We start from the raw sequence: 27,462 nt of genomic DNA on the forward strand, positions 1-27,462 counted from the left end.
CCGCCTCCGGAGCTGACCATCTTGCCCGGCGGCTTGGGGGGGGCCACGCCCCGTGCGCGCGGCCGCGGCCGACCGCTCGGCTTCTCTCTCCCCTCCCGCGGTGGGACCGCCCCGCGGCCACGCCCCACTCGGTGTCGACAACAGAGGTCACGTGGCGGGGAAGGCGGATGCCGCCGCGCCTGCGCCGTGGGCTGTGGCGCTCGCAGGCCGGGTGCGAGGAGCCCGCGGGCAGCGCCGCCGCGCGCGCGATGATGGCGGCTGCCGCGGCCCGGGGAGGGGGCGGCGGCAGCTCCGGCGGCGGCGGCGGCTCCAGCTCCGGCTCCAGCTCCTCGAGGGGCTTCTACTTCAACACGGTCCTGTCGTTGGCCCGCTCCCTGGCCGTGCAGAGACCGGCGTCTTTGGAGAAGGTAGCCTTGGCCGCCCGGGCCTCGGGCTGACAGGAGAAGGGGGTTCGGGGCGGCAAAGCGGGTGATCGGCGGGGCGAGGGTCTGTGGGAGGCTGAACAGGGCTCGCCAGCTGCCTGTGACAGGACGGGGGGTGGTGAGGAGGCCCGTGGGTGGAGATCGCCGGTGAAGAGAGAGGTGGGTAACGGGGTGGTTTGGGCAAGGAGTGCGCAGGGCAGACGGGGACTTGGCGGGTCGGTGGCGCGAGAGGGACCTGAGCCACAGGCCGGGGTTTGAGCCAAGGAGGCACCTTGTGACATCGCAGGGGCGGGGGCGGCAGGCAGGGAGAAGCTGTGGGAAGAGCAAAGGACCAGAGTCGAACCCTAGGGGCTCAGCTCCCGACTTCCTCTGCTGCTTATTCCGTGACCTTGGAGAGATGCTGTTCTCGTAAAGGGGGGTGGGGGGCGAGGAGGGGGGTGCTTACCTGCTTTGCCCGCCTCACGCTGCTGTGAAGGGAGGATGAAACAGTACATCTGAAAGAGCTTCTGAAATGCAGATCGGCGCGTTGTCTTTCTGTGAGTCTAGAGGGGGCATTAGACTGGTAGGAGATGGTGTTTTGAAGAGGGATGGTGGCAGCGAGGAGGAATGAAGTGTCAGCGGGCAGAGGATTGAATTCAGGATTGCTTCAGAGGAGGAAGGCGAATTGATGCCGGGGGGACTTTCTTTGCCTCGGGAGAAAGGTGAAAGGAAACTCAAAGGTGTGCCTCCACTGGTGGAAAGAACCCAGATTTTAGAGTCAGACCTGTTTGTTCCCCGCACTTTCTCTCTTGGTCCTCCCATAATATAACTTGGGCAAGTTATTTCAACTCTGAGAGCCTGTTTCCTTATGGGTGAAATGCAGTGGTTCTTGAGGAGTAAACGAATTCAAGCATAAAGGGCCTTCCGTAGAGTGGGTGAGCAGTAAACATCAGCTTTCCTCCCCAACCAACCTGTGATGAGATTAATTATGGGGTGTTAGGACTGAAGGGGTGGTATTCATTTTTTCCTTTCTCTTTTTTAAAATTAAGATTTAGGGGATCCCTGGGTGGCTTGGCGGTTTAGCGCCGCCTTTGGCCCAGGAGGTGGTCCTGGAGTCACGGGATCGAGTCCCACATCAGGCTCCCTGCATGGAGCCTGCTTCTCCCTCTGCCTGTGTCTCTGCCTCTCTCTCTCTCTCTCTCTCTCATGAATACATAAATAAAATCTTAAAAAAAATAAAATTAAGATTTATTTATTAGAGAGAGGGAGAGAGAGAGCATATGCATGATCTGGAGGGGTAGAGGGAGAAGGTTAGAGAGTTTTAGGTGGACTGCGGACTTCAGAGCTGGGCTGGATTTCATGACCCTGAGATCAGGACCCCAGCTGAAACCAAGAGCTGGCTGCTGGATCAGCTGTGTCACCGAGACACCCTATGCGATGTTTTTTGTTTTTTGTTTTTTTCCGATGCAGCTTTCTGGCAGGTACAAAGAGATCTGTCGTCTAAGAGTAGGAGAAAAGTGGTAGAGACTGGAGACCCATCTGCTGCAGTTGAGAGTCGTTTTGTGGCCCTGGTGAGGGTGAGGCTGAAATGCTGTATTAGGCTCTCTGCATAGTGTCCTTGGCTTTGTGGGTTCTTAAATCTGATTTCTAACTTACCTGTAGGGTGAACAGGTCCTGGGAGATTGATGCCAACTTGACTTCTAATTGAAGGAGGAATTCAGGAGAAAGTACATGAGTTCTAGAGATATGAATACCTGAATTTAAATCCCGTATCATTTGCTTATATTAGTGTGATTCTGGGTAGGTGAGTTCCCCAATCTGAACTTTGCTTTCTTCTGCAAAATACATGAACAGTATGTGTTAAGAGGTTATGAAGATCAACAAAATGACAGAACTAAAGGCAGGCAGGCACCTGGTACCTAATGATTGAGAACTGTGAGCATTACATGAGCCTGACTGATGGACCACAGTGCTGGCTTAACAAATCAAATTCATGCCAGCCTTTAAAAAAAAAAAAAAAAAAATGGGCAGCCCAGGTGGCTCACAGTTTAGCACCACCTTCGGCCCAGGCCTTGATCTTGGAGTCCTGGGATCGAGTCCCGTGTCACGCTTCCTGCATGGAACCTGCTTCTCCCTCTGCCTGTGTCTCTGCCTCTCTCTTTCTCTCTCTCTGTGTCTCTCGCGAATAAATAAATAAAATATTTAAAACAAAAAACAAACAAATTCATGCCAGCTAGTCAGCACATTCTCTTCTTAGTGGGAGGACCAAAAAGCATATCAGAAGTTTGTTTGCTGGACTTGGAGAAGAGGAGAGATTGTAGGGAATTGGGTGAAGACAGTCCTGCGGCTTTAGCAGGGTACCCTTTCCTACTCAGTAACTCTTGAGAAATGCACCTTAAGCTCAACTGGCTTGCTTTAGTCTTCTTCCATAATCAAAAGAACATTCTGTAATTGCAGCATTGTTAGCTTTGTATCTGATAGTAACTGCTTTGGTTGTCAAAATTAAGATATACAAATAATTAATACAGCTTTTAGGTTCACAGCTCCCCAGTACCATCTCTTAGTTTGGGAGGTACTTCAGCTTCTTTGGCAACATTTACAAGTCACTTTATTTTTATTTTTTTAAAGATTTTATTTATTTATTCATGAGAGACACACAGAGAGAGAGAGAGGCAGAGACACAGGCAGAGGGAGAAGCAGGCTCCATGCAGGGAGCCCAGTGTGGGACTCGATCCCAGGTCTCCAAGATCATGCCCTGGGCCGAAGGCAGGGGCTAAACCACTGAGCCACCCAGGGATCCCCCTACAAGTCACTTTAGAAAAGACTTAACCGAGCCAGCTTGAGGCTGCAGTCTTCAGAAGGGGTTGCTTGCAATGTTGGGCCTTGGCTCACATCTGGGAACTTGACACTTGAACTGTTCCCTCCATTCCCTGATAGGGGTGGTTCATTGTGCCTAGACTCTTTGTACAAACAATATGGTTTATATTGACACCTGCTTTCCTCCTGGGAATCTGGAGTTTTGACGGTTGCTAGGCAGACAGTGCCTGTGTCTATCAATAAAAATCTTAGGTGCTGTGTCTCTAATGGACATCCCTAGGTACAAACATAGCATTCATGTTACTACATTGCTGCTTTAGAAGGGAGCATGCTTGGTGTATACCTTTACAGGAGGGAGAGAACATGAAGACGCCCATGCACAGGTTTCTCTAGATTCCACCTGTCTTTTTCTCTTGCTGATAAACTAGTATAATTTACTGTAATTTAGTGACGAGTACAACTATGTATGTGTGAGTGGTCTTAGGGACCTTGAAATAATTTCTTTCTTAGAGAAGGCTTCTGTAGATGGCTGATTCATCAGATATACATGGATTCCTCTTATCCTCCTCTGGGATCCTGAGACTTGATTATGCTAGGGATCATTGTTACTATTTAGTCTTATAATATATGGCTGCTCACTACATTCCACTACTTTGAAACAATTGACAATAAGCCCTCAGCATTCCTAGGGAAGTATTTTTGAGGTTCTTTAGAGTAAAGGAATTTCTGAGTACCCAGGATAATGAAGGTGAGGATTTAAGTGGGGAGATGAGTGTTGAAAAACCTCTTTTTCTCATTTATTTGTTTCTTTTTTTTTTTTTTTTTTCTTCTTCTTCTTTATTTTTTTCCAGAGAGAAGGCTTGGTCCAGATAGGGTTGAGCTGAGGACAGCTCAGTTTTCTGAGCTAGACCTGACATCTCAGCTCAGACATTAGTAACTCAGGCAGCCCTGACCTGCTTTTATGACACTTGGGGAACATTAACGACATAACTTTCCCTGTCTTTATCTGACTATATGCCACAGTGGTGTTTCCTTACTCCACTCACCCACTCTGATCCCAGGCTGTGAAACTTAGCCTATTGTCTAAGTAAATTTTACTTTTCCTTTAATTAATTCACTCTTTCATTCAGAAAACATTTGTTGAGCACCTACTGTTAATTAGTACATGGTAGGTAGGCCAAATCAATAAGAAACACTGTTAATAATGAGATTGCTCGGGTGATTAGCATCAAGTCAGACTTACTACAAGTACCCCATCTACTCTTGTATCCCACGTCCGGTGACCAGACTCCTGCCATGTTCAGATAGTCAAACCCTTGGTATCTATTCTCTGATCTGTAGCTGAGCTTTGACCTTTTCCTGCTAGGCTGCTCTAACACTGGAGCCGCAGTCATAAGACCCACCCCCAGGATTGAGGGCTATCCTGAAGACACCATCAGTGTCCCTCTAGATCACATCCCATGCAGCCCTCTCCTTCTCGGAGAAAGGTGAGAGGAGAGAAATAGACAAGAGAGTACTGTCTGTAGTGGAATCTCCATGTATGGTTGGCTTCCAGTCTCCTACTCTCTGATTTCTTTCTGCCTGCTAGTCTTGCTCTGCTTTCCTCATTCTCATTTGTCTTCAGAATGGTACTGAGCTGCCTCTGTCTAGCTTCCTCCTGGATCTGCCTACTTATACTCCTCTGTACCTAGGATCTTGATTACCTGTTCCTGCCTTTCCTTGTCTGGCCTGTATCATACTAATGGACCCTGAACCCTGGGACATGAAGAGTTCCTGACAGAGCTGAAAAGTAGGCAGCATTCTTTGCCCTTCCCACCCTCAGGAGGCTTTGATCAGAATATTTTCCCGTGTCTTAAAATATCCTCTTTTCTTCAGTTAGAATGCCAGAATCTTGAAGTGTCTTAGCTAACTCAATGTGGTATTTATTTATTAAGATTTTATTTATTTATTCATGAGAGACAGAGAGAGAGAGAGGGCCAGAGACACAGGCAGAGGGAGAAGCAGGCTCCATGCAGGGAGCCCTATGTGGGACCCTATCCCGGGTCCCCAGGATCACACCCTGAGCCAAAGGTGGCACTAAACCGCCTGAGCCACCCGTGCTGTCCTCAGTGTGGTATTTAAATGGCACTGCAGCATTAGGGACAGGCCAGAGCCTTCCTGATGGAGAGATGTGCTCCAGAAGTGCTGGTTAACTCTCATCTCTAATTAGAGGAATGTATGTCCTGACGCTCAGGGCTTTCTGAAGGTGCATGATTATCTACTCCTTTAGAGTGGTTTGCCTTGGAGTGAAAATCATGATATTGGCATTTTTTTTCAGCCTTGTGAAGCTGAAAATTTCCATCCTCACTCCCTTTCCTTTGTGAGGCCATGCGAAAAACAACCATCTATAGAGTAAGAGGAGGGAAAATTAGTGTCCGTAGAGAAAATTCATGATGCTAGAACCACTGTTGTTAAACCAGATCTAATATATTTTGAGAAAAAATTGGAAGAAGAAAAAAATCTTTACCTGTAATCATGCCACATTAACCGTATTAGTTTGGTAGGGCTATTGTAACAAAGATCACAATGACTTAAACAGCAGAAATTTATTTTCTCATAATTCTGGATGCTAGAAATCCAAGATGAAGCTGTCAGTAGTGTTAATTTCTTTTGAAGCCTTTCTCTTTGATTGTAGATAGCTGTCTTCATGTGCCTTCACATAGTCTTTCCTCTCTGTCGTTTTGTATTATAATCTCTTTTTATAAGAATATTAGATTGATAGGACTGGCTCACTCATCTAAAAACCCTTTGTCCAAATACAGTCACATTCTGAGGTACTTGCAGATGAGGATTTCAATATATGAATTTAGGGGGCGAGGGACACAATTCACCCCATAACCCGAATACATTAGCATTTTAATTTCTTAGATTTCCTTTTTAGTCTTTAGCTATATTTATGTTATTGCTTTTTAAAAAAAAAAAAAAAAAAAAAAAAAAGCCTATTGGGCAGCCCAGCCCGGATGGCTCAGCGGTTTAGTGCTGCCTTCAGCCCAGGGCCTGATCCTGGAGACCCAGGATTGAGTCCCACATCGGGCTCCCTGCATGGAGCCTGCTTCTCCCTCTTCTTGTGTCTCTGCCTCTCTCTCTCTCTCTCTGTGCCTCTCATGAATAAACAAATAAAATCTTAAAAAAAAAGAGTTTAAAAAATAGCCTATATTTATTATTTTAATGGCTACATATCATATTTTGTATTGATAGATCATAATTAAACCTTTCTCTATTTACGCTGCCTAGTTTTTCCCTTGTAAAATAGCATGTTTGTACAACTAGAGTCTTGTCTTCTTCTGAATCACATTCTTCTGTTAAATTGTGGATGGGTCTTGATGTTTATTGCACAACTGTTTTCAAAGGACTGTACTTAGTTATGGTAGATAGCATCAGCAAGACAACTCATGTATATTTATCTATAGCGTTGTTGTTGGATTTTATTTACTTTTTTCTGACAATTCTGCAAGCATAAGAGGGAGTCTTATTCTTTTGATTTTAAGATAATGATATTTGATCATGGTTGGCTATGTTAAATTATGAATTAAACAACCAAAAAACCTACAAGGTAGAAGTGGTCATGTGATATTGTGCTCTTGTTTTCTGCTGTGTGGAAACTTGAATTCAGGTTTCTCTTCATACTTGCAGTTGCTTAGATACTGGCTTCTAGCTGTTTATGCTCTGGGTATCTTTCAACAGTTTTGTCTACTAGGTGTGCACATAATTCTGACCCTCAACTAATTTACAAGTAAGTAGAAGCAGTGATAGGTGGGGGGCTGTCCATAAAGGAAGTGGTAGTGAACCATATGGCTTTTCAATAGAACTCTTCTGGGAAGATATTTACCCATTTTGCATTCTACTGGTGTGACAATGGGAGGTACAGATAATTTTTTCTTCAGGCCCCAAGCCTTTTCTCTATGGTTCTTGATGGGTAGTAAAAATGTAATAGAAGGGTAAAAGAGTGAAACATGCTCTAAGAAAGTAAAAGTATTGTTGGTACTTGCCGGGAGGTTACTTTCAGCTGAGATTTTGAATAAGGAAGGCCGGAAAGTGATAGGGATGGACATTTGTAAATGCCACCAGTGGTTGGCAAGGGAAGGTCATTTCAGATAGAACAGAGAGTAAAATACAGAGGAAAATGAAGAACAGCAGCAATAGGGTTCATCAGAAATATAGTATATTTAAAGGGAAGAGTATAGATGAGAATGAGAAGAAAGCAGGTGGCTTCATAGGTAGTCTCAGACTTAGAGTTTGGATTGAATTGATGAGACATTAAAGAGCTCATGAATATTTCAGGGCCATGAGTAATGTGCGTTAAGATTATGGCTGCATTGTTTATCTCCATGTCCTTAGGGATTCTCAGAATTGATGTGTCACTAGCTGTTTGCTCCCCCAGAGGGCAGAAATGTTCTATTTCTGACTCCTTACTGCAGATGTTCTCTTCTACTATCTGTTTGCAGTTTGTACCTAGTGGAGATGTGGTTGCCTCCAATCCCTTCTATCAGCAGCTATTCCCATCCCTGATTTAAATTGCTGAAATGTATCTGTGCACTTCATTTTCTTCATTACTTATATATTTATTTGTTTTTGTATTTACTTCTCTCATCCATCTTGGCATTTTGGAAAAAGGTTTGGCCTTTTTCCATCAACACCCATCCACAATTGCCAAGCTGGCCAGAACAGTACTTTAGTTTATATGAGTTGAGGCAAAAATCCTCAAATCTCACTTGCATTTATTCACTTAATTCTTTTTTTTTTTTTAAAGAATTGTATATATATTTTTAAATTTTATTTATTCATGAGAGACACAGGGAGGTGGGTACAGAGACACAGGCAGAGGGAGAAGTAGGCTCCATGCAGGGAGCCTGAGTGGGACTCGATCCTGGGTCTCCAGGATCAGGCCCTGGGCTGAAGGCAGCGCTAAACCACTGAACCACCAGGGCTGCCCTACTTACTTAGTCTGAGTGGCTCTATCTTTGCTGCTGAAGCTGTTCTCTTTTCCTGACTATTTCTATGTGTAAGGCTGGTCTGGAGGTCTGGATTCAGGGAAACCAAGCTATATGTACCATTATAAAGCAAACGATGGTGACATTTGTTTGATCATTCATTCATTCATTTTTATCTTTGAGGGCTTGCTGTATGCCAGGCCTTGAAGGAGCCCATTAGAGGGAAAAATGAGTAGACATCGTCTTACTGTCATGGAGCTGTCATTAAACAAAAAACTGTAAGAAAATGTAATTGAAAATGCTAACAAGTGCCAAGAAGCCAAAGTAAATGGTGTTGATGAATACATTTATAATGTTTTACTACCATCACCACTATCCATCTTCAGAACTCTTTCATCTTGTAAGACTGAAACCCTAATAGTTGCAGTTGACTTTTTTTATATTGATCTTGTTCCTGCAACCTTGCTGAACTTGCTTTTAGTTCTAATACTTATTAGGATTTTTTCTATGTACAAGATTATGCCATCTGTAAATATAGCTTTGCTTTTTCTTTTTGAAACCAAATGCATTTTTTTCCATTTTCTTGTCTCATTGTCCTGGTTAGAACCTCCAGAATAATACTAGATGGAGACAGTGAGAGTGGACATCTTTGTCTTGTCCTGATAGGGGGGGCAACTTTCAGCCTTTAACTGGTAAATATGATGTTAGTTGTGAGTTTTTTATAGATGCCCTTTATCAAGTTCCCTTCTATTTCTTTTCTTTTCTTTTCTTTTCTTTTCTTTTCTTTTCTTTTCTTTTCTTTTCTTTTCTTTTTCTTTTCTTTTCTTTCTTTTCTTTTCTTTTCTCTTTCTTTTCTTTTCTTTTCTTTTCTTTTCTTTTCTTTTCTTTTCTTTTCTTTTCTTTTCTTTTCTTTTCTTTTTTCCTTTTCTTTCTTTTCGACCTGGGTAGGGGCAAAGGAAGAGGGAGAGGGAGAATCTTAAGCAGACTCCATGCCCAGTGCAGAACCCATCACAGAGTTCAGTCTCACAATCCCAAGATTATGACCTGAGCTGAAATCAAAAGTTGGACACTTAACCCACTGAGCCACCCAGGCCCTCCAATTCCCTCCTATTTCTAGTTTGCTGAGTGTTTTTTATTGTGAAGTACTGTGGAATTTTTTTCAAATGCTTTTTCTGCATCTATTACAAAGCTAACTTTAAAACTTTGTTAGGGCAGGTCTATAATAGCTTTTGCTACAGGGTTAGTTTAACTAACTCCACTGCTGTGGTGCGGTCCTCTTGAGGTCTCTACTGAATGCTTTGAGGGCTTTCTGCTCTGGGTGGGAGTAACTCAGATACCTCTCAGCTCTGTATGTGCTCTTGGAGCCATTCAGCTCACAGTTTCCTGGTGGTTGTTTTCCATCTTCATGGAATATCAACTATACTGGTATGTCTAGTATCCATCCAAGATTCAGGGGAACTCTGTTATGATTTTTGGAGCGTTTTTTGTTTAGCTCTCTCCTCTTCAGAATTTCTAGCTACTTTAGACTTCCTGTACTCTTTTTCTGTCTCTTCCACTTAGACCATCATGATGCTTGGAATGCCCTTTCCTATGCCGTGGTCTGAGATGTGTCTTCTGGCAGAAAACCAGGCAGTCATAGGGCTTACTTTGTTTCCTGTCTCTCAGGTATTATAGACCTGTGCTACTTGTCCAGTGTGTGAAATCAGTGGTTTCATATATTTATTTGTTTTCCTAGTTGTTTTATGGCAGGAAGTTAAACCCAGGTCCTGTTATTCTCTCATGATTATAGGTGGTTCTTGGACAGGATTTTATTGCTAGAGCATACGTTGCAAAAAACTATCTGTTTATCCTCTTATATGTGAGAAAACTGAAGCTTGAGGGGGGATGACTTGCCAATATTTGCATAGTTTTACAACATCAACAAGATTCTGTGGATTTCCATATATAGGTGTATATACACACACACACATATGCTTGGTGTTTTGTCCACATTTTACAGAAGGAAATACAAAGTTCGAGATGTTCAGGTGGGTTTTGTCGTTATCTGGGGTCACTTAGGTAAGAAGCAGCAGAGTTGGAGTGAAAATCACAACCTCCCAACTCTGTGGAGCTACCCTGATCATTGCCTATTGAAATGATATGTCAGGAATCACAGATGTGCATTTGTATGTACTGTACCCTACCAGGCACATGAGCAGGGCTCAAGAAACAAACTCACTCATTGCTTGTAAAGGCACACATAGGGATGCCCGAGTGGCTCAGTGGTTCAGCGTCTGCCTTTGGCTCAGGTTGTGATCCTGCTTCTCTCTCTGCCTATATCTCTGTCTCTTTCTGTCTCTCATGAATAAATAAATAAAATCTTAAAAACAACAACAACAACAAAGGTTAGCTTATGTTCAGTGTTCTCCATGGGGACAGTACATTTGAGAAAAACAATTAAAAAATGGATTTAACAAAACACTGCCACTAATACTTAAAGCTTAATCTCTAGTTCTCAGGGAATTTTCTTTCTCTCCAGAAAGACTATTCCCAGAAGTTTCAGATAACAAAAGTTGTACTCTTAAAAAATTGTTTAATTAGCCAGCTTGTAATGCTATTAGAGTGGCTTTATTTTGACCTAAATACCTTACCTACACCCACTGTTATGTTTGACTTTTCATCTGCAGTTTTCTGCCCAGTCATCCAGACTTGTGAGGGCATCTTGTTTTCTCTTTGGTTTGGCATTTCCTTCCTTTGGCAGTCTAAATTCACCTTGTGGTCTCTCTCTCTCTCTCTCTCTCTCTTTTTTTTTTTTTTTTAAAGTAGGCTCCACACTGGTGCTTGAATTCATGACCCTGAGATCAAGACCTGAGCTGAGATGAAGAGTTGGATGCTTAACCGACTGAGCCACCCAGGTGCCCTGGTCTCTGTTTTTTAATGGCCTTGAGTTAAAAAAAATATTGTCAAGGACGCCTGGGTGGCCCAGCGGTTGAGTGTCTGCCTTTGGCTCAGCGCGTGATCCTGGAGTCCCAGGATTGAATCCTGGGATTGAGTCCCACATCGGGTTCCCTGCATGGAGCCTGCTTCTCCCTCTGCCTGTGTCTCTGCCTCTCTTTCTGTGTCTCTCATGAGTAAGTAAATAAAATCTTTAAAAAAATATATTGTCGAAAGTTCTTTGCAAGTTACCTTTATAGCCTCCTTGCTGTCCGTTGGCTTATTGATCTCAAAGTGTTGCCCAGAGCCCCTCTGGATCCTTTTTATAAATGGAAGTAACCCTGGCCATCTCTGTCAGATTTAAGTTTAGTGACCTCTTACAATGATGGGATCTACTCTGCCCTCTAAAAACAATGAACCTGTTAGTTTGTTGCAAAATTCTGAAAATAAATTAGTTTTTTTTTTCATTTTAAAAATTATAGTATTAATGCATTATTCTGCATTAGGACAGTGACCTCTCTGTGTCTCAGTTTCTTCATCCTTAGAATGGGGATAATAAATAATAACTACTCAGTGTACTGTTGTGAGGATTAGAGGAGATCGTACAAACCAGCACCTCACATGTGATAAATGCTCAGTAACTGTTAGCTTCCAGTATTTAGATACTGGAACCCACCAGAACTGGTTTTCCCTTATCTGATATGTGATGACTTCAGTAGGACCTGGTTTTAAGTCTTCACTTTTTTTTTTTTTTTCCCTCTTCATAAGAGTCCCAGTTTCTTTTTTTTTTTTTTTTTAATTTTTATTTATTTATGATAGTCACAGAGAGAGAGAGAGAGAGAGAGGCAGAGACACAGGCAGATGGAGAAGCAGGCTCCATGCACTGGGAGCCCGATGTGGGATTCGATCCCGGGTCTCTAGGATCGCGCCCTGGGCCAAAGGCAGGCGCCAAACCGCTGCGCCACCCAGGGATCCCGAGTCCCAGTTTCCAAGGGCATTTTGCATCAGAGCCTAGACCTAGAGCCAGGCTTTCAGGGCCCATCATCATTTGGTTTCTGGCTTGCATTCTTCACTAGTTGTGTCATTTTTATTGGTTGTGTAACTCTGGCTAGATCATAAGGATTGTGAGGCTGTGACTGTATATTATATATGACTTCATTCGATTATTCTTTCATCCATCCCTCCATTCGTTTGATGCTGCTGCAAATATTTGTTCAATGCCAATTGCATGCCAGCACTGTGCTCAGTACTGATTTTATGACAAATGTCACAACATAGTTAAAACCCTACAATAGGAAGACTAGATTCTAGTGATCTTCTTCTTTTTCCTTTCCTTCTCCTCCCATTAAATCCCTGTCACATTGGCCACTTTAGTTCCCCTAAATAGTTAAGTTTATGGAATGTGTAGGGTGCAGTGGATATAGGATAAGGGGGATATAGTCCTGTCTGCAGTGAGTGGAAGATAAGTATTCAAGTAACTCCAAAATAAGATTTTTAAAAAGATAATTCTCAGGGATCCCTGGGTAGCTCAGCAGTTTGGCACCTCCCTTCGGTCCAGGGCGTGATTCTGGAGTCCCGGGATCAAGTCCCGCATCGGGCTCCCTGTGTGGAGCCTGCTTTTCCTTCTGCCTGTGTCTCTGCCTCTCTCTCTCTCTTTCTCTGTACCTCTCATGAATAAATAAAATATTTTTTTAAAAAAGTAATTCTCTCGGGGTGCCTGGGTAGCTCAGTTGTTAAGCATCTGCCTTTGGCTCAGGTCATGATCTCAGGGTCTGAGATTGAGCCCTGCATCGGGCTCCTTGCTTAGCAGGAAGTGTGCTTCTCCCTCTCCCTCTGCTGCTCCTCCTCCTCCTCACTTGTGCTCTCTCTGTCTTAAATAAATAAAATCTTTTTTAAAAAAAGATAATTATCTCAAGATAATTATCAAGTACATTGCTCTTGATGGGCTATTGGGAGATGCAGTGGGAAAGATCATAGCACATTGCTGCTGTCTGGATAAGCTTTGAGAAGTGGGAGATAGTTGAGATGGATCTTGGATGGGTAGAATTTTTATAGGGAGATAGGCAGATCGAACGAAATGTCGCAGATGAGTGAAGAACATGGAAGAAGCCAGGCAGGGAGAAGTAAGCACTGTATTTGGGGCCAGTTTTGGGGGGAAATCAGGAAAGACCTTCATTGCCAGGTTGGGAGGGTGAATTGAGTGTTCACTGGGATGGGGAGCTGTTGAAGGTTGTGGGCCCGCAGTGGTGATATTGGAGTAGAGAGAGACAAAAGTCAGAGAGAGGGTCTAGTTAAGAGCCTGTTGTCTAAGTTTGTACTTAACCTATCTGGGCCTAGTTGCCTAGCCTATAAACAAGGATAAGATTACACATGATCTACCTGAAAGGGGACATTTGGCAGATAAATGTGCAATTTCTTCTGGCTCTCCGTCTCCAATTCTGTGTACATTTGGGAGTTACTAGAGGGCCGCAGGTCTGAAGCCCAGGTGAACGTCATTTCAGTCTAGTAGTAGAACTCGCATGGATTCTAGATGTTTTTACAGAAACTACACCAAGAAAAGCTCAGTGTTAAATTCCATTTGTCCTGTGAATTTTTTTCTTTCTTTTCTTTCTTTCCTTTCCTTCCTTCCTTCCTTCCTTTTTTTTTTTCTAATGAGTGATTTTAAAAGTTTGGTTTTATTCACGTAGAGCTGTGAAATATTTTCAAGGCCATTTTGTGAATTTAAACTTTATATGCTCGAGTCTCTTGTTTCAGGTGCTACCTGCTTCACTTTTTGCCATGTCTGTTGTTATGTAGCCACAGGTGTCTTTGTCAGGGTTGGCATAGCTGCATCTCTTGTTCCTTCAAAACAGAAAAACTTTTCTTCTTGAATTGAGACTCTCTGGGAAGTTGTAGTTAAATAGGAGTTGTTTTGGAGTGCCTGGCGGGCTCAGTTAGTAAAGCACGTGACTCTTGATCTCAGGGTTGTAAATTTGAACCTCACAATGGGTATAGAAATTAATTAAGAATCTTTAAAATATAAATAAATAGGAATTGATTTACTGATAGTGAGATGTTGGAATTAAGTTATAAGACTGTTGTCTGTAGAAGATATCTGTTTAGCTTATTTGACTTAGATTTTCTTTCAGTTTTACATTACTTCTTTGTTCTTGGATTACCCAGATTATATTCTTTGAAACTCTATACACTTTTCTCTTATTTTTCAAGCTTTCAGAGTATAAATATTATCATCCTTTTAAAAATAAGATATTGGGGTGCCTGGGTGGCTCATTGCGGCCCGGGGTGTGGTCCTGGGGACCCGGGATCGAGTCCCGCATCGGGCTTCCTGTGTGGGGCCTGCTTCTCCCTCTGCCTGTGTCTCTGCCTCTATCTCTGTCTCTCTCTCTGTGTCTCTCATGAATAAATAAATAAAATACTAAAAAAAAAAAAAAAGATATGCATTGGGGTGCCTGGGTGGCTCATTTGGTTGAGTGTCTGACTCGTGTTTTGGGCTCTGGTTATGATCTTGGGGTCGTGGGATCAGGCTCTACACTGAGCCTGTTGAGATTCTCTCGCCTCTTCCCCCTGCCCCACCCCCCAGTTAGAGAGATAAATAGATAGATAAATGCATTAATAGCAAAGTTGTTTGCAGTATTTAAAATTTTTTTTAAAAATTTCTGATTCTAAAGTTAATTAACAATGTTCCCAATGGAAATTACAGGGAAAAAAAAAAGATGGAATTAAGTATTGCCTATAATCTGATTAGTAATGTTTATATCTTGCTGGATAGGTAGTCTAGGTCTTGAGTTTTGTATAATATTCTATGACCAATTGTGTTAGTTTTCTATTGTAGCTGTAATAAATTACCATAAACTTAGTGGTTTTTTTTTTTTTTAAGATTTTATTTATTTATTCATGAGAGACACAGAGAGAGAGAGAGGCGCAGAGACACAGGCAGAGGGAGAAGCAGGCTCCATGCAGGGAGCCTGACCTGGAACTCGATCCAGGGTCTCTAGGATCACGCCCTGAGCTGAAGGCGGTGCTAAACCACTGAGCACCTCGGCTGCCCAAACTTAGTGGTTTAGAACAACACTAATTTATTGTTTTGCAGTTCTATAGATTAGAAGCCCAACACTGGTGTCACTGGACTAAAGAGGTGATGGCGGGGCTATATACCTTCCTTGAGACTCCAGGGGACAACCATTGCCATTATAGCTTCTAGAGATCCCTACATTCCTCGATCATAGCCTCTTCTTCCATCTTCAACACCAGCAATGTGGGGCCAAGCCCTCACATCCTGTCACTCTCACCTCCTCTTTTGCCTCTCCCGTACATTGGTCTCACTGAAATAATCTAGAATAATCTCTTCAGTTCAAAGTCCTTTTAACCTGTTTATATCTGCAACCTAATTACATCCATTTGCCATGGGAGGTAACATGCTCACAGGTTCCAGGAATTAGGACACAGACATCTTTGGGCAGGCCATTGTTCTGCCTGCCACACAGATGTGGTTCATGCATTCCTGAATTATTATGTAGGTCTCTAAGTGGTTTATTAGTTCTTTTTGGTATCTTTCCTTCACATTTTAAAACTGCGTGTCTAGCTTTTAGAGTAATCTTAAATTGTCACAAATGATTTCTATTTATATATTTTTAATTAAGTGGAGATAGAGAGGAAGGTTTGAAGTCAGAATAGCCCAAAGCTGGGCAGCCCCGTGGCGCAGCGGTTTAGCGCCGCCTGCAGCCTGGGGTGTGATCCTGGAGACCTAGGATCGAGTCCCACATCGGGCTCTTTGCATGGAGCCTGCTTCTCCCTCTGCCTGTGTCTCTGCTTCTCTCTCTCTCTCTCTCTCTCTCTCTCTCTGTCTGTCTCTCATGAATAAATAAATAAAATCTTTAAAAAGAAAAAAAAAAAAAAGAATAGCCCAGAGCTCCTCTGGGGATTTAAGATGGAGACAAGAATGGTAAAAATTGTGCTGCCTTCAGATGTCTCTACCAGGTAGGGTGACAGCTACATGAGCAGCAGGGTTTAAACATGTTCCTGATGGGGAATTCTTATCCTGGGATATTGCTAGAGCTCATGTTTACATCCACTCTGAGTATTAGTTTCCAGAGTGTAATGCCTAAAAAAGAAAGGAAAAAGCAAACAGGAAATGAAACCCAATCCAGAACATCTGCCCTGTGAGGAGAAATCTAGTTCTTATGCTTGATGTAAATGAAGAGACCTTGGGGTTTGCCTCCCCTCTGGGGCAAGTGCCAGAATAGGCTGGCAGCCTGGATTGAGAAGAGAACCTGCCACACTGGCCAATGAAGTCTGAGCAAAAACTAAGAATAGAGGCAGGCCTGCATCCTGGGGGAGAGTGAGTGTGTCTGTCTTAGCGCTTGTCCCCAGTGTAGAAGACAGAGATACGAAGATAAGAGATGATTTTGTGCCTCCCGGGAGCTTGCAGATTAGTGGACAGATAAATGCACTAATAACTGTTGCACAAATAGGGGTAGATATTACTGATGACGTTACTGGAACCCTTCAAATACATGAAGACAGCAGTTGTATTTATCTATAGTCTTATTGTCTCCAGGCTAAATGTTGCTTCTTAACTGCTTCTTGTATGGAATAGTTCTCAGACCCCACATCATCCTGCATCATCTTCAGGTACTTTTTCGAGTGGCAACCCAGTCTTTCCCTCGCTTCCACATGTTGTCCATCATCAAGTCTTATAATCTTCCGCTGAAACATCCTGAGCTGGACTGTTTCTGTCTGTTTTGATCATTACCATCTTTGCCTGGCCTACTGAAGCATCTCCTGACCTCTCTGTGGTTTCACTCTTGTCCTCCCAAATGCATTTTTCATGCGGCGGCCAGAAGGATTCTTCCAAACCTCAGTTCTAAACTGGGGTTTTTAATGTGCACCACCTTGGCTCTATTGCTATTACAGTACAAACCAGGCTCCCAGTTTCTGCCCGTACTTGGACTTCTGTACATCCCCACTTTTTCTTTCCCATTATTCTGCCTCTCCAGTGGCCTCTGCCAGAATGCTTTTGCCTGATTTGTCCTGGCTGGTTCCTTCTTAATCAGATCTCATTTTAATGGGCACCTTCTTAGGTCTTTTCTGATCACCCCATTAAAAATAGTCCTTCAGGCACTATTGCTGGGGAAATATAATTCCCAACAAAATTTCCCAAGTGCGGGATCCCTGGGTGGCGCAGCGGTTTGGCGCCTGCCTTTGGCCCAGGGCGCGATCCTGGAGACCCGGGATCGAATCCCACGTCGGGCTCCCGGTGCATGGAGCCTGCTTCTCCCTCTGCCTGTGTCTCTGCCCCTCTCTCTCTCTCTCTCTCTCTCTCTCTGTGACTATCATAAATAAAAAAAAATAAAAAATAAATAAATTAAAAAAAAAAATTTCCCAAGTGCTTTCCACGAAGGTAGTAGAGAAGCCCTCTCCACAGAAGGTAGTAGTTATTGAATAAGCATTAAACCAGGACATGATGTGCATCACAAGCAATCTGTTAAGAGATTGCAAAGACAGAAAACAATCTTACCTTATTAAATAGCCAAGCAGGTACAACATATTACATAAATATTTTCAAGAGAAAGGATTACTAGTCCTTAGGTAAGAAGACTTGCAATCTCTAGGGACAGAGAAAAGGACTGAGAGCAAAAATATTTAAAATCTTAAGTGTATATGTATTTGGCATGTGGTGATATTGAGTTATCTTTTTGTGTACAGTCATATTTTTTCTATATATAATAATGAGGTTATGACAATTTTGAGGAGTTCCAAGTTTCCATTTTATCTTGTAGCACATTAGCTTCACCTGTCAGGTATGTGGCATTGTATATCTTCTGTGTGTTTGAACAAGGTGTTGGTAAAGTATTGCACAGAACAAAGTACGTAGATTTTGACAGGGCCTCAGACTCCTCCCTTTGGTTCCATGGTGGTCAATCAGCATTCTTTGGATCTCATTGACTCAGTCTGCTATAAGTCCACTTTCTTCGATTTCTTATTTATAGGGATGTTTCTTGAGAGATTATTCTTTTTGTCAGGATGTGAGATTCACTGGTGGAAGAGTCTGGAGTCTCTGAAACCATCACTTTATTGTGGTTGGTCTGTAGCTCTCTTTGTATTTTATTTTCCCCTCTGACTGTAAAATGGAGGGACATTGAAGAAAAGTGGGAATTTAATATTTCCATTCCTCTCTTGCCTGTTACTTTATGCTCTTTTAACTATTTAATCATAAAAGTATGGATTTTCCCCCATATGTATGTATTTTTAACTTACATGTTTTCCCTGATTGTAACATTTTCTCCTAGAACATGTTTTGGCAAATATTTAAAAAGCACAAAGAAGGGATCCCTGGGTGGCGCAGCGGTTTGGCGCCTGCCTTTGGCCCAGGGCGCGATCCTGGAGACCCGGGATCGAATCCCACGTCAGGCTCCCGGTGCATGGAGCCTGCTTCTCCCTCCTCCTGTGTCTCTGCCTCTTTCTCTCTCTCTATGTCTATAATGAATAAATAAATAAATCTTTAAAAAAAAAAAAAAAGCACAAAGAAATGTAAAACCTCAGGGCACCTGAGTGGCTCAGTCGGTTATGTCTGACTTGATCTCAGCTTAGGTCTTGATCTCAGGGTCGTGAGTTCAAGCCCCATGTTGGCCTCAAGCTTGAAGCCCACTTAAAAAAAAGAAAAGGAATATAAAACCACTGGTCATTCTACCTCTCATAACTGTCAACATTTTGATGTATTTTCTTCTAGTACTTTTTCTGTCATAATTTAGATCATTCCTCTTATGAATTTATAGAACATTTAAAACATTATTCTGTCATTATTCATTGTTCATGTCATTATTTAGTCTTAGAAAAATATTATTTTTAATGTCTGTATTATTAGGTCAAGTTTTATGAAAGCATTGTTTTTATTAAAAAATTTGGTTGAGGGCAGCCCTGGTGGCGCAGCGGTTTAGCGCCGCCTGCAGCCTGGGGCGTGATCCTGGAGACCCTGGATTGAGTCCCACGTCGGGCTTCCTGCATGGAGCCTGCTTCTCCCCCTGCCTGTGTCTCTGCCTCTCTCTCTCTCTCTCTCTCTCTCTCTCTCTGTATCTCTATGAATAAATAAATAAAATCTTAAAAAAAATTTGGTTGACTATCAGAGTTTCATAGCTTAACCTAATGTTTCAACAAGTGGTGTAATAATTTATTTTCCTAATGTTATTTAGGTTATTTCAGATTTTCAACTGATACACACAAGACTGTGATGAAAATATTTTATTTACATAATCTTTGCCTGAAGATTTCTCATTATTTCTCTCTCTTTTTTTTAAAGATTTATTTATTTATTTATGATAGACAGAGAGAGAGAGAGAGAGAGAGAGAGGCAGAGACATAGGAGGAGGGAGAAGCAGGCACCATGCCAGGAGCCCGACGTGGGACTCCATCCCGGGACTCCAGGATCACGCCTGGGCCAAAGGCAGGCAGTAAACCACTGAGCCACCCAGGGATCCCCTATTTCTCTCTCTCTTTTTTAAAAGATTTTATTTATTTATTCATGAGAGACACACAGAAAGAGAGGCAGAGACATAGGTGGAGGGAGAAGCATGCTCCCTGTGGGGAGCCTGATGTGGGACTTGATTCCGGGACCCTGGGATCATGACCTGAGCCAAAGGCAGATGCTCAACCACTGAGGTGCCCAGGCACCCCTCTAATTATTTCTTTACAATCATTCCTAAGAGGAAAATTACTGAAACAAAGAATATTGTCTCTCTTCAGGTTAGAAGGTGCTTCTCTTTCTGGCTTGTTTATTTGCCCTTTTAAAACATCCTTTCTTGTTTAAAATTGCAATGGTAATTGATTGATATTTTCAGGGCAAATCTCAAGCATTACACTGGAATGCCCTTTGTCATTAAAACATCCCACCAGAAAAAAAAAGGGGAGGGGGATGCCTGGGTAGCTCAACAGTATCCCACCAGACTATATGAAGGACAATGAGAGACTTCTCATTGTGTCCATTAATAGAACAGCAATATTGGGGCCTCCTGGTGTGTTTGCTCAGAGATTCTTGTGGCAGGGATTTTCAAGATTGGCATCACCTAATTCCTAGTCATAATAAATCCAGATTTTTAGTTCCTTTATATTAGACATTTACGATTGTTTTGAAAAAATTCAAATTTTTACATATATTTAGTAAATTGCTGACTTATTGTCCATTTGTTTCTGCTAGCCACTCTAATGGTATATCCAGTAACAACAGATACTGTTTGTTGAGCACCTAGTACATACTGTGCATAGTCCTAAGTGCTGTACACACATTTTATCTTTTAAAGAATCCTTCTGGAAGCACTGTGACTATAGGTAGGTTTGGGTAAGCCTCTTGGGCACCACTGAGCAGCAGAGACTGGTGACTGTTCTGACTCTGAATTGCAGACATTAGCTATTGTGCTTGACCTCCTCCATGTATGCATTATTTTAACTCTTGGTCCTGGTTCCTCAGTGCATATATGTTTTACGAGCATGTGTATGATCATTTCAGAAGCTGGAGATGATCTTTCTATGATTATTGAATTGGAAAAAAATGACTTATGGTTATGTAGACTTACTGGGATTTTATGCTACTAGTTTATGTCCTATGTTCTGAATATGGGCTTATATATTTTTTAATCTATGAGTTTTTGTTGTTGTTGGTATCATTTTCTAGGTCCAAAAGCTGCTTTGTATGTGTCCAGTAGACTTCCATGGGATCTTCCAATTGGATGAAAGACGGAGAGATGCAGTGATCGCATTGGGCATTTTCCTCATTGAATCTGATCTTCAAGTAAGTCTTTATTACATCAAAAGTGTTTCTGCAGTGTAAAAGGAGTGTAATTAGAATTTAAATTTGTACGTGATTATATTTACCTGAAGCAGTACTAGAAGAATGCATATGAACCTAATAAAAGTGGTTAGTGATGGTGAGGCAGAGTGGGTGCAACATGTGGGAATAATTTAATTAATATAATTAATGTACACCCTCTTAGGACATTTTGTTTTTTGAATTGTGTGAATAATTAAGTTGTTAAAATAAAGTGGTTTTTGGTTTTTGTGGTGTTTTGTTTTGCCAGAAAGTTAATTAAAATGTTTTGTGAAGTAATTGTGTGCCCTCCAGAGTGGACTTGATTTTCAAGGTCAAATGTTAAAAAAAAAAAATAATGAGGTCAAATGTTCATTGGTCAGACTCAGAGTAACCATTTTTTTTTTCCTTCCAAAAGGATAGTGTTCGTTGAGATAATTTTGACATGATATGATCTTTTTTAGAACTATGATAGATATAGGGGCGCCTGGCTGGTGCAGTCAGTGGAGCATGTGATTCTTGATCTCAGGGTTGTAAGTTCAAGCCCCATGTTGGGTGTAGAGATTACTTAAAAATTTTAAAGAATTTTTAAAATTTTATTTATTTATTTTTTAAAAGATTTTATTTATTTATTCATGGGAGACACACAGAGAGAGAGAGAGGTAGAGACATAGAGGGAGCAGGGACCCTGATGTGGGACTTGATCCGGGGACTCCAGGATTACTCCCTGAGCCAAAGGCAGACACTCAACTGCTGAGCCACCTAGGCATCCCTAAAAAAATCTTTTTTTAAAAAAAACATTTGTTTCTTTTATTTGAGAGATAGAAAAAAAAAAAATCACAAGTGGGGGGAGAGGAGGAGAGCGTGGGAGAAGGAGACTCCCCACTGAGCAGGGAGCTGGAAGCTGGAAGTGGTGCTTGATCCCAGGACCCCAGGATCATGATCCTGTGTGGAAGGCGGATGCTTAACCAACTAAGCCACTCAGGCATCCCTAAAAATTAAAAAAAAAAAAATCTTAAAAACCATGATAGATATAAAATAAGTTTTAGATTACATGTTAATGTGTCTTTTAGAGGTAATTTAAAAATCAGTGTTGTGTTGTTGTGGCTCCAACAAAAAATGATGTGGCTTTTTTTTTTTTTTTTTTTTTTTAGAATTTCCCAAGTTTAATTGAAGCAAATGGGTAGTCACTGAATACAGAATCTATTATTTGTTTATTTTTGTCATTATCAAAAATCACTTTTAATTTCATATTTAATCATGCTATGTTAGGAAAATAAAGATGTTAGATATTTGAATTTTTATTTATCTAAAAATATGTGTCCTGGAAATTTAACTTTAGTAAAGATTAATATTTTTTGACAGAGTATACATTTGAAAAAATAAGCATTTAAAAAAAAGAAAAAATAAGCATTTTAATTTTAGAGTGGTATTTTGAAAATTAGATTGTTTGACGAAGGCCTCATGAAACACCAAAATTAGATGTATTTAATTATTCTTCCTATTTATTTATAGATGTGAAAAGAAAGAAAACCATTTCTACTTTTCTATTTGCAAAGTCCTATTTAAATTTAAATATAAAGGGGTGCCTGTGTGGCTCCATCAGTTAAGCATCTGCCCTTGGCTCTGGTCATGATCCTGGGGTCCTGGGATAGAGCACTGTATCGCACTCCCTGCTCGGCCAGAAGTCTATTTCTCTGTCTCCCTCTGCCATTCCCCCCACTTGTGGTCTCTGGCTCTCCCTATCTTTGTCAAAAAGATAAATAAAATCTTTTAAAATAAATAAATAAATTTAAATATAAAGGGAGGAAAATAATTTTTAAAATAATCTATATGAGGAACTCCTATTCAAATATGTATAATCGAAAATATCTGGCAAACATATTACTTAATAAATTTATCTGTAAGTTCCTAATATTTGTGGTAGGTTTTTTAGGGTGGCAAGGAAGAGACAAATACAAATTACCTTTGGTGGTATAATTTGGGTTCTTGGTCAGGATTGGCAGGACCTGGGGTAGCAACTTATGTTCCCTGAGCCATGTAGTCTGCCATTGCTTCCAGGAAGCCATTGGCTTCCCCGACATCAGGAGAGCAGCCCATCAGTCTTCACCAGCCCTCTGAGCCCTGAGCCCTAGGGACCAGCTTTCTCTTGGTTCACCGGGTGTTGATGTTCCCCGCCTCCATCCAGGATGGGCTGTGGTCCTGGCCTCCATGTGCAGTCACTGTGCTGCCCTGGCAGCAGCTGTGGCCAGAGTAGCAGAAGTAGTTTACTACATGTATAAAAGCCATAAAGGGCTATACAGGAGAGAACACCTGGGGTCACTTTCTCTGTAGGGAGCCATGCCTTACATATCCTTCAGAGTTTTGTACATTGGGATCCTGGACAGATGTAGCCAGCTCCTTTAGCTGATTTGGAGGAAATGTTTTGTTTTTGCTAAAGAAAGTTCTCTATTTGTTGTGGTTATCTGTTGTGGTGTAACAAACTACCCCAAAATTTGGTGGCTTAATACAACAGGTTGGTTATTGTTTTGGGTTTTTTTCTCATGGATCTGCAATTTAGACTGAGCACAAAAGAGTCACTGTCTCTGCTCCATTCAGTGTCACCTCAAGTGGCTTGAAGGCTAGGGGCTGGAATCACCTGAAGTCTTGTTCATGCACGTGTGTGGGTTGATCCTGGCTCTTGGCTGGGACCTAAGCTAGGGCTCTCAGCCAGAGCACTCCTAGGTACATGACATCTCCATGTGGCCTGGCCTGTGTCACTTTGTCACAATGTAATGTCTGGGTCCCAAGGATATATGTCCTGAGAAAAAGGCAGATGGATGCTGCACTGCCTTCTTTAACCTGGGAGGTCAGTTTCTTAAACTATAGTTGTTTTTGAAAAACAAAAAACTACAGTTTGTTTTTGTTTTTTTGTTTTAAAGTTGTTTTTTTTTTTTTTAATTTATTCATGAAAGACACACACACAGAGAGGCAGAGACACAGGCAGAGGGAGAAGCAGGCTCCATGCAGGGAGCTCGAACCAGGACTTGATTCCGGGACTCCAGGATCACGCCCTAGGCCGAAGGCAGGCGCTAAACCACTGAGCTACCCAGGGATCCCCCTACAGTTGACCTTTGAACAACATAGGGTTTAGGGGCACCTATCCCCTGTGCAGTTGAATATCCACGTATAACTTTTGATTCCCCCAAAACTTAGCTACTAATAGCCTACTGCTGACCAGAAGCCTTACGAAAAACAATAAAGTAAGCTAGAGAAAAGAAAATGTTATTAAGAAGACCATAAGGAAGAGAAAATACATTTATAGTACTGTAAAAAAAAAAGTTCATATATAAATGAACCAGATGTACTTCAGACCTGTGTTGTTCAAGAGTCAACTGTACTTTTAAAAACACCAGAAGCAAGTCAGTAAGGCAGCTCGTTTTCCAGGAGAGGTGAATATGGCTCCACCTTTCCGTGGAAGAAGTGTCACAGAATTTGGAGCCATGTTTTCAATGTCACTAGTGAAACAACCAAAAGAGCCAATCATGGAAGATTACAGTTACATGTCAACTGGCTAGTTTGGAAACTAGAAGAAAGTAGTTTTTGTATTGGCTAATGATGGCTATAAAGTCTGTTGATCAATTTGAGAAAAGCAAAAGGAAACATGTAACAGAAAATTAAAACAAAAAAGAAAGAGGACAAGGGCCATGAATAACAGAAGCATCACCAAGTTTAGAAACCTGTGGCTGGGATCCCTGGGTGGCGCAGCAGTTTGGCGCCTGCCTTTGGCCCAGGGTGCGATCCTGGAGACCCGGGATCGAATCCCACATCAGGCTCCCGGTGCATGGAGCCTGCTTCTTCTGCCTATGTCTCTGCCTCTCTCTCTCTCTGTGACTATCATAAATAAAAAAAAGAAAGAAAGAAAGAAAGAAACTTGTGGCTGTGAGCTTCCCTCAGTGTAGAGGATCTGATCCTGGGGCCCAGTGAAGGGTTTGTGGGCTCTCTGACACTTTTACTGAAGGCGTTTTTTTTTTTTTTAACATTTTTAAATTTTATTTATTCATAGAGACACAGAATGAGAGAGAGGCAGAGACACAGGCAGAGGGAGAAGCAGGCTCCACGCAGGAAGCCCGACGTGGAGCTTGATCCCGGGTCCCGGGATGTGTGGGTTGCACCCTGGACTGAAGGCGGCGCTAAACCGCTGAGCCACCAGGGCTGCCTTACTGAAGGCAGTTTTAAGAGTGTGTGCACATGTACCTTCTTCTGGAGAGGCCATCATGGGGGCCGAGTCCCCAGAGGAGGCCAGAGCCAGGTTGAACATTTAGCCAGCAGCAGAAGGGTGGGTTTTAGCCCTTCCTTAGCACCTTTGCTTCAGGCTGATAGAATAACCTCTGGGTGCCACCTGCTGCTGCCACATGGAAACAGGAATGGTGCTATGTCATGCGAACATCCATCTTTGAGATGATTAGGATGTGTATGCTTTACTTTGGGCTTAGTACTAAAAAGCTACCAGCCACACGTTGTATTGAACATAATTTTTTTGTTTTGTTTTGTTTTTAAGCACAAAGATTCTGTGGTTCCTTACCTTCTTCGACTGCTTAAAGGTCTTCCAAAAGTGTATTGGGTAGAAGAAAGCACAGCTCGGAAAGGCAGAGGTAATTTTGTACGTTTTCTCTGAATTCAGGGAAGAGCATGCATGCCCACAGTCTGTAGGATCAAGTGTTTAATCATAATAATGTGTCAGTACAATGTTTCGAGTTTGTTCCACCCTTGGCTTTGAGATAGCTGTCTGCCTGTGGTAGCGTGGGCTGTGCTTACTCATTGTTGTCTAGAGCCTTTGGCTGAGGGGGGGGGGTGTGAGGGCCAGGCTGAGAAAACTGGCTTTGCATTGCACTTTGGGAGTGAGCAGGAACTTGGAGACCTTTAGGAACCTTTTCTCATGTCTTTTTGCCAGAATTGGGTCCCTTGCCCATCCCTGAGCCCTTAGATGAATAGGCTTACTCCTGAAGTGAATCCAGTTCTCCAAATTATATTGCTGCTGCTGAAAAAGGAAGGGTGAGATGAATGTCCAAGACTTGAACACCATGTTCACTATAAATAGTTTATCATTTTGTTGCTGTTGTTGAGTTTTAATTAAATTTTATACCTTTAAAAATGATATGTAAGTCCACTGTGTGCCAGGCATTGTGCTAATAATAAGCACTTGTAAAACTAATGTTCTCATTTATTGATTAACCCAAGACTCCAACATCTGTTTGGAACTTATTTAGAGATCATTAGAGCTTTAGAGATCAGGACCCTGAAAACCAAAGTTTTCTTGTAATCTCCCTCTGTGAGGCCTGAGGCCCACTTTCGGATATAGCAGCAGGTTGGTGCCTATAGAGAAGGCCCTTGTCATTTTCATTGGTGGCATGACCCTAATTTGTTGGGTGGGCTCAGCTTGCTAAAGATGGGTTTTGCTGTTCTCATGCTGTTCTCTTGTCCTTTGGGTTTCATCATTTCTGGTAACCTACTGTGGCTAAAACTGGCAGATCCCAAATTATGCATGTATCCTGGAATTTAAAGGACTATAATTTTTTTATTGAAATGTAGCTGACACACAATATTATATTAGTTCCAGACATACAACATAGCGATTGGAAGTTTATACACCTTACAAAATGATCATAATGATAAATCTAGTTACCGTCTGTCAGTCTGTCACCAATATTCCCTATGTTGTGCATTCTGTCCCTATGCCTTCTTTGTTTTAGAGCTGGAAATTTGTACCTTTTAATCCCCTTTCCCTATTTTGCCCATCCTCCCACCCTAAAGGACTACAGATGAAATAGAAAGCATTGCTAAAAAGTCAAACATTTCTGTCCACCACTTAATTTGGGGAGAAGTAGAGTATCAGTAGATTGATTCTGTTTTCTTTTCTTTCAAAACAAGTATCACTTCTATGTATGTGAACTCCTCATCAGGGTGAAAGTTTTTAGCACTATATGAAACATTGTTAGAGATAAATAAATTTCCACTTAGCTGGTAACATGTCATTCTTTTATTTTTTTATTAAGGCAGTATGATTTATGCTTTTTAAATTCTAGAGGATTAGTTCTCAAAGTCCATCCAGGACCAGCAGCATCAGTGTCACCAGGCAACTTGTCAGAAATGCAGATTCTTGGTTCCCACATCAGAGCTTCTGAATTAGAACTCTAGGGCTAGGAAAAGCTGGCAGTCTGCATTTTAACAAGCCTCCAGGTGATTCTGATCACACTCAAGTTTACAAAGGACCTAGAGCTGCATTTTAAAATCATAGATACAAATGTAAACATGTAACAGTCTTCTGCCATGTACTATGAATAGATCATAAAATAGTGGATAGGTCTCTATTCTTGGTTAAATATTCAACATTCAAAATTGATTAAATATTCAATAGCGATGGGACTTACACAGCAGTGATTCTGACATTTTTAAAGTGCACGCCATAGAAGCTTTGGTCTTTTAGGTTCAGTGATCCCTTCCCAACCTTGAAGCCATGCTCCTGAGAACCTCCCCATGAGGAGATTGGTAGTGGAAGGGCTTAAAAACCTATTAGGAATAGAGC

The 27,462-nt window shown here is 41.9% G+C and overlaps 1 protein-coding gene across 1 annotated transcript in view; it reads left to right on the forward strand.

Annotated features, from left to right (window-relative positions):
- The first annotated feature begins 236 nt into the window (after positions 1 to 236).
- Positions 237 to 27,462, forward strand: part of PI4KA (phosphatidylinositol 4-kinase alpha) — a 119,026-nt gene continuing 91,800 nt past the window's right edge. The window contains 3 exon segments of the mRNA XM_038575976.1: positions 237 to 407; positions 20,766 to 20,882; positions 25,438 to 25,531. Of these exon segments, the coding sequence (XP_038431904.1) occupies positions 249 to 407; positions 20,766 to 20,882; positions 25,438 to 25,531 (370 nt within the window). The 5' untranslated portion in view covers positions 237 to 248.

The sequence above is a fragment of the Canis lupus genome, chromosome 26 (genome assembly GCF_011100685.1).
Source record: "Canis lupus familiaris isolate Mischka breed German Shepherd chromosome 26, alternate assembly UU_Cfam_GSD_1.0, whole genome shotgun sequence".
In the NCBI taxonomy this organism is placed as follows: Eukaryota; Metazoa; Chordata; class Mammalia; order Carnivora; family Canidae; genus Canis; species Canis lupus.